Source organism: Ptychodera flava, chromosome 4, assembly GCF_041260155.1.
Source record: "Ptychodera flava strain L36383 chromosome 4, AS_Pfla_20210202, whole genome shotgun sequence".
Lineage (NCBI taxonomy): Eukaryota > Metazoa > Hemichordata > Enteropneusta > Ptychoderidae > Ptychodera > Ptychodera flava.
In genome coordinates this window covers 39,784,088-39,792,047 of record NC_091931.1, presented here as the reverse complement: position 1 = coordinate 39,792,047, position 7,960 = coordinate 39,784,088, and the positions used below count along the sequence as shown (strand labels likewise).

Genomic DNA, 7,960 nt, shown 5'->3' with positions numbered 1-7,960 from the left:
GATGCTGCTCAAAATTGACAGTACTGGGAGAGTAGTATACAAGTAGGGGTCTTGGCGCAATGGGAAGAGCCTATCAAAACAAAGACAGGCAAAGATACTCTTTCTGCACTCAAAAGCATCATCAGCGATAGCGGTCGGAAGCCCGGAAAGCTGCAGATAGATGAAGGGTGCGACTTTCGAAGAGGATGATTCTGCGGCTCATCATCTTAATTTACTTTCATGGAGGTTACCAAGAAGTCACATGTGGATGGTCAGTTACACTTATGGGCCTTCTCCCTTTAATTATGCTGCTATGCTCTTTACTAGTATAATTTGTCCGTAATAACAGCTTCCAGTGGCAAGTTTGCTAATAATAGGACGATGTGCGCTTCTCCTACGTACGTATGTGAATATACGAAAAGGAACACAGCTGCCTTTTATCCCCCTCGGGTCATTCGTTCTCAAAGTAAAACCATGAGGTCACTTGTTCATGCAACACGGACATGCTATATTGCCGTGGATTGAAGTATTACGTGACCGCAATTTGCGTAATATCGTCTGCTCGTTATATCCGTAAAATAACAAGACGTCGGACAAACAAAACACTGCCTCATATTTGATAACACTATCTTTATTTTTCCTTAATGATCACCACAGTCTTGGCACTTTGTACACAATACAGGCAAAATTAGTGCAACCGAATTAAATAAAATCAATAAAAGGCCTGTCTAGGTCAAACGAGATTAAACTTATGTCGCCAAAGCTGGCAATGTTTCAAAGGGTGCGCCGTTACGGGCAACGTCAAAAGATCGATGTTTGAAAAAAAACTTAATTGCTTAAGTTTGGGGGTGGGGGGTTTTTGGCCAAATTAATTTCTGTGCAGTCAAAAACGATTTAACGTCTTTTTGGCAAATTTTACGATTTCAAGGCTGCTTTTTCGTATGCTAAAACCAATCCAGTCACCCGTATTTTTGTTACTTTATAATGGTTTTCAATTTTTATTTAATTCAATGGTACATTGGTGCGTCGTTTGAAAGAATTAGTACAGGGTATGAGTCCGCAATTTTTTCAATTTAGGTCAGTTAAGTTAGAAGGGGGGTGGGGGGTCTGAGGCAAAACTTAAGCAATTAAGTTAGATTTATTATATTGAACTTTTGATGTTGCCTCTTAATACAACTGACTAATATTTACACTATAAGTTTTCCAAATACCTTTGGCTCCTTGCACGGCGTAGATTTTTAATCTCGCAGTAGACACGATGCACGTTTCATTATATTAGCACCAGACAAACTTTTCAATATCATCATGTAAACATGGCTAAGCATTTCTTCATGCCCGATGTAAATTGCCTATAACGGACCTGACCACGCTATTACATGTTAGAGGTCATAAGTGGGAAGTCTTACAATTTTTTGAATTTAGGACTATCCGCTAGTTTATTCATTTTGAAAACAAACCTCGTATGAGTAATCCACCTGTGCAGTTAAGATGTCAAGGTGACTATGCACTACAAATATATTGGTATTTTAATGGGGGTGTTTTTAAACTCTATTCAAGCATGTTAAAAAGACTGACCTAAGTTAAGTATTGGTAACTTATATGTCACTTACATGTTTTTTTATAGAATTAGAAGGGATATTTCAAACCTTTTCTGTAGCGAAAGTTGGAGGATCATCCATTTGTGTTGAATCAACTTTCCGTCATTATGCACGCTTCGGTCATACATCACTGCCCTGCGTCTGTGAAAATATAATTTATATGTACGTGCTCGAGTGATAAAAGATTGCAAAGCATAGGACCTATACAAACTGCAGGAGGCTCGTCATAATCACGCAAGTGATCTCGTTGCTGCCGTGATCTGTAGTCAAACATGTTCACTGCAAGGTAGAATAAGTCGTCAGTCGACAGGTAAACCTCGTTGCAATTTTTGCAATGTCCATAGTGCTTTTAGTGAAGTTTGCAGCCCATCCCAAGTAACTATAGCAGCGTATCTTTTAATCATTTTACAGAAATGTCAATGGAAATTCGACCCTCTGACGGGAACGAAGGTCACCAAGGCGAGGTAGGTTTAGTGGTTTGATTTTTATTTTGCTTTCCGATATGTAGAAGCTTTCTCTCAGTCTCGTTCATTTAGTCGACTTCTACACAAGTACCAAGGCTCATTAGAAAAACGGTAATTGATGATTATATCCAGTAATATCATGTGTCAATTTAGTGATTTTCCTTTGGCTTACTATACGAACAGTATTGATGAGTTTGTTATTAAAACATACGTTGTTCAAGTCGGGTTGTTGTCACGTCCATCTTTTAAACGGCAGATTTCCATCGGGGACACGGACGTGTGTATCGGAAAAAGGAATCAGCAATACAAAATTACACTAGATTTAACGTTTGACTAAAACATTTAGATTTATTGACATCGACAGACGGTGCCTATGCTTTCATCTGAAGCCAGAGACTCTACGGATGAAAAGGTGGGTATGACTTACATGAGTGCCCCATTTAACGTAAGTAATATCTAAATCCATTGTGATCAATCATCCATTCCGAAACGTACTTAATAAGATTACAATTCCGGATGGAGAATATTTTGTATAGTAATCATAAAATATCAGAAAAATTGTCAGAAAATCTGCAAGTTTAGTTTTACCCTATCAGTAATGACATAATACCCCACAACGTCATGTTATATCATAACAAAGAGTAAGTCAGATTTAAGGAAAATGAGTTGCGACTGTTTGTAACTTACTGACATTTGAATAAACTTATTTCAGATATTTCTTAGACATTCTTTGAATGAATGAAAGAGAAACCTGTCACTGTACTATATTAACGTTTATCTGTGGCGTGATAGATTATTTGGTTTTAGTTTTCAGAAAAGGAAAAAAAATATGAGTTTTAATGAAACGTTTTGTCATAACAGAACACTTGTGTAATGTTAAAATAAGGTCACATTTAGAAAAATTGTTTGGGGTGAAAATTAATTATGTTACATGCTTTCCCACATCGCTCTTGGAATCACTCATCGATTTTGGAATCAGAAGTGATTCATTTTCATAACAGCTAAAAGAAGGTCTTACTGTTAGTGTCCGTATCCTTTCGAAGTGCGATCTGATAGAAAAAAATACGAATGCATTGCTTATCGATAGATTACGAGTAGCAGTTTAAAAAGTCGCTACACGCAAAACTTTGGTGGCTGGTTTTCAAGGGAAGGAGAATTGAGAGATGCTTTGTTCATGAAGTTAGTAATTTTAAGATATTCAGAAAAGAGTAGATAAAGGTCATCAAAATTATCATATCGTTGTATCGATGTTTACCACGTGGTTAGAGAACTACCTCAGAAATATTAGTATGTTTCTGTTTTTTGTAATTTATGTCACGGCTGACAATTTAGAATAGCCACTATCTGACATTAATATATCGATACAAAGAATTTACGTATTCCATCGGTAAAGCAAGTCTCTATTCTTCACGTTTAAACGGAACTGTGAAATTTCCGATCCTTTACTTTAATGATGTTACTTTTCGACTATATAGCAATCCGAATCATGCAGAAGAGAGTGTTTTTGGAATGCTGTACTTGTTTTCACTGTAGCCCTATTGGTAGCACGTCTCGTTCTCCTCGTCTTGTTCAGCATGGTATTCATCATCTGCCTGACCGATGAGGCGTCAACCACCTCAAGATGTTTGAAATTCGATTTGATCCCGAACCGTAAAGTGTTTGAACCGCTTCTACCACTCCTTGCGGTAATCACCACGGTGACATGGTTGATTGTTCCTCACCGTCCTAAGAAAGAGAAATCCTTTTCCAAAATTGGCGGAAAACTTTTGAAACAAATGTACTTTTGGAAGTATGTAATCGTCGTAATAATAGTCTGCGTGTATCATATCATGGTAGTTGTGAGCGACTTCGGGCTTCCCGGGGCGTATTATTACATCATCGTACCGTTTGAAGAAATCTGCTCTGCAGTGCTGATGTTGGTCTCAAACTTCTGGACATGTCACGCTGATGAGAACGACAATAAGCCTGGATACATTGAAATACTCTTTAAGGGTGTTCTTCTGGTAACTGCAATCGAGAATGTTATCCAGTTCACGATGACTTCAGTTTACGTAACATTACACATACTCACCCTACCGTCGAACTTGACAAAAAGTACTACCTCCTACCACGCCATCAATCTGATGTTACTGGCCGCTAATGCAAGATACAGGTATGGTAAATTATGATACGCATATGTTTTGTACGTGTTTGAGGATCATTCATTTTCTACTTCTGATGAATCTTGCCTTCAGTGCTGACACAATGAATCGTATTGTGCACATTACGTTCAGGAAACTTGATAACCCTACGTCGGAGCATGAGGACTAAAAGTGTTTAAATACTTACACACGTTCATTTTAATCTTGCAGTATCACTGCCGTCACCGACTTTACGTTCCAGGATAATTCACTCGAATTAAAAAAAAACTTGAATAGAGCAAGATCACGAGTAGTCTATCTTTTTGAAAAATATACGTGGAAATATACATAACAAGTGAGGACGATCGGTCGATAATCAAGCATAAGACCAAGCCGATCAACTCGTCACCACTCAACCTTCCGAGACTCAAACAAAAATGTATTATGGTTCACCGTTTCCCTTGGCCGAAATAGTCAGCGAGAGGTCATCGAGACACAAAATAGAGTAGAGGCTCACAGTCTTCAAAGATAATAACGAATATTTCTTATGCAAAGATGATGCATACTGCCTGGTGTTGTCCCTTCTCCTGTTTATGCTCTTGTTGGTAAAAACACCCAGCTACTATCTGTGCGTGGTTATTCAAATACAATTACCATCTCATCATTAGTGCCCCTTCATGTTAATGACGTATGTATGGCCAAGGTTTATATCACAATGACCAACGACATAAATACCATAATAAGTCTTTACTTGTTTGATTTCTCACATACGTATCACTATCGCACATCATTCACTATTCCGAACCTGATCATTGACCTTTAAGCAGAATTGACGTCAAAGTGAATGACCTCTGTAACATATAATCAGGTGCATTTTTAGGTTCGTTTTTTTTCTCGTTCAGATGGAGTCTGTTTGATTATTTTTTGACCAAGACGTTCTTAAAGAACAAGAACTATCATATTTTGCGTGATGTCGGAGACAATAACGAAGCACATGATGGAAGCAATCAAGTATTTATATATTTATTTTTTTATTTTTCTATCTATTTACTAATCCATTTATTTATTTATTACGTAAAATCACAGTGTCATCGAAAAAACAACCAAAAAATAGAAGATATATTGCATAATTCTAAATCGGGCGCAAAAACATGTAATATTTGAATAGACAGTCAAATATTACAACACATCTGAAGTTAGAATGCAGACATGCTACCTCTCCAGAGACATATTTATGTTGTTTACGGACGCACGAGGACAAAAGATAAATCTATTTTATTTTTTGCAACCATGTCTGCCTGTTTTCGAGAAAAAATGGCTTAAGTTCAATTTTATGTATAAGCGTCTTTACGGTGTATGCAAAACTGACAAAATCTTGCCGACGCAGTCGTACATAATCATTTATTTTGCATACCTTCTGATATCAGACATTATGTTAAAAACCTTGCAGCGGTTCTAAAGTTTAAGAAAGTTTGTAAAAATACTAATTACAACAACTTATAGCACCGCTATAGTAAAATCTGTAGTTTTCTATTGGCTAATAAGAATTTGAAAGTGAATCGATTGTTATGTAAATAATAATTCTAAAATAACTAAAATAGTAAATAGTAAACGTAACCTATAACGTTACCTTCAACAGTCTTGTACAAATCTTTAGATTTTTAGTGGACAAATCATCATGTTAGATGATTTTTACTAAGCATTGTTGATGTCACGACATAGCATTTGTGTGACGAGTTCATTTGTTCTCCTTACACCTTGTCTCATTTAGGGAGACGCCACCGCCATGGAACAAATGGACCAGCACCGTGTTTGAGGATAATTCTGCCAGGGCTTAAACATGAACACAACGTGTGCCTACAAAATATCGTAAATCAAAGCACCGGCCTGCACAGACCCAGTTTACCGTCACAAAGTCAGCAACATTCTTCAGAAAATATGGATGCATCATTTCAGTTAGTCTTAGTCTGACAAGAGATACAACGAATTTATGACACCAGTAAATGTACCCTTCTTACTCTTTTTAAATCTTAGTCTTCCAGGAAAGACGGATATTTAGAAATTGTTACAGGTCTAGCTGTTGTGTGGCGGGATAATTTTGGACCCAAATCAATACCATGTGCTTGTTATTTATATGTCCATTTGATTTTTGTCATAACCTTTCCATTCGTATTTGTGTGGTTATGGATCTTCATTCTCACTATACAGGGATTATTATTTGATGTGCGTAATCTAGATGTTTTCTGAACTTTTTAACGACCGTAAGTTTGATTTTGCTCTTACTCTTTCGATATTGCATGCATCCACATTGATCTTTATACGCCTTTATCTATCTCTGCATTTACGTTATCTCAAACAAATTTTCTTTGAACTCTTTCACTGCTGTATCACAAAAATGCAGATATTAATGTATAGGCAAAAATGTGAAATGTCTACTCTGCGATTGTTGCTTACATATTATTCCACCAAAAAAATACATATTGGTGTTTGCATTATTCTACGGTTTCCTACTTTTAGATCGTATTTAGAGAAAACCAAAGCAACGTATTGTATTGTCGTCATTTACGTATTTGGAAATGACGATACAAAGTGTTGCGTGAGGCAAAGTGCGTGCCTCTTTCAGTAAGCAAGAACTGGTTACCAATACGCTGTCTTATATTTTTCAAAGGTGATCTGTCAATACTCGATTAAAGAGTGTTACTTTGATGGCCATGAAAACAATGCACTGCAAATACTGTATTGCAAATGTCATTTCGAGAGTGAACATGGCTAACGAGAAAAAGTATCGGTAGATATTGCCGGTCCATGCTGAATGTACATAAAATAATCAACTTTACAAAGTTAGGTATCTATTGTATGGGAATTTTCTTGGAGGCGGGGCAGTTGGTTGACCTTTAAGCCCAGTAGCTGCGAATATGTAATAAACCGATCTCAAAATATTCCCCGTTTTCCAAGAGTTTCTTGAATAAGACCCAATTAAAGACTGAAAAGTATATTGCACTATCATAAGTGTCGAAAATGGCATATAAATTCAAACGTTTTAACATATCCTAGATTCAGGACATTTTCACAAACTCATAATGAGACAGAGAAAAAGATTACGGCAACAAAATGTTTGCCATTTTGTGTCGTGCATTCAACTTAATGGCATAATGCTTGTTTCTTTTATGATCACGATGAGCATGTGCTGGAAATACTGTATTTTTTGTACTTTTCCGTGAGGGCGCCATTTTATGAGTGCGACACCCGTTTAATATTTAACCTGTAAAAATTTTGAAGGCAGTATCCAAATCAGCGAGCAGTGATACTTCTATACATGTCCTTCAGTTAACGTATTTACACGAACCAACTTCGGTTTGAAAATAAAATCTTGAAAATAATGTATAAAATTCGCAGCTCTATTAGGGCTTTACTCAAGGTGTTAGTAGGTGTGAATAATTAATGGCACAATCCGACCATTTAATCCTTCCGTAGGCATATTTTGCGTATTTGCCGTCGTGGCGTAGTTGAGGGACCTCTTTTACCACAATTGGATACATGCAAGGTGTGCATGTCCAAGCATCCATCCATAGGAAGTAAGAGTCAGCGTTAAAAAATAAACATATTGTACAAACGACACACCTTGTAGGTGTACCCTGGGAAATAATTGTAACATTCGAGCACCCGTGGGCATCAACAAATAATTTGAGGTACGGCATTTGCGCTACTGTTCTATGTCCATCGGAAGCGAAGATGAAGTGCCGAATGGTTTACGATTTTCTAAATTTGTGAAATTTCTTCAACTGCACCGACAAATAGT

General features: G+C 36.9%; 1 protein-coding gene across 1 annotated transcript; it reads left to right on the top strand.

Moving 5' to 3' along the window:
• Positions 1–2,793: 2,793 nt before the first annotated feature.
• LOC139131737 (uncharacterized) lies at positions 2,794–7,045 on the top strand. The gene is made up of 3 exons (XM_070697938.1): positions 2,794–4,193; positions 5,064–5,172; positions 5,933–7,045. Exons 1-3 carry the CDS (start codon positions 3,616–3,618, stop codon positions 5,975–5,977), a joined length of 732 nt encoding a protein of 243 aa, XP_070554039.1. The 5' UTR covers positions 2,794–3,615; the 3' UTR covers positions 5,978–7,045.
• Positions 7,046–7,960: the final 915 nt, after the last annotated feature.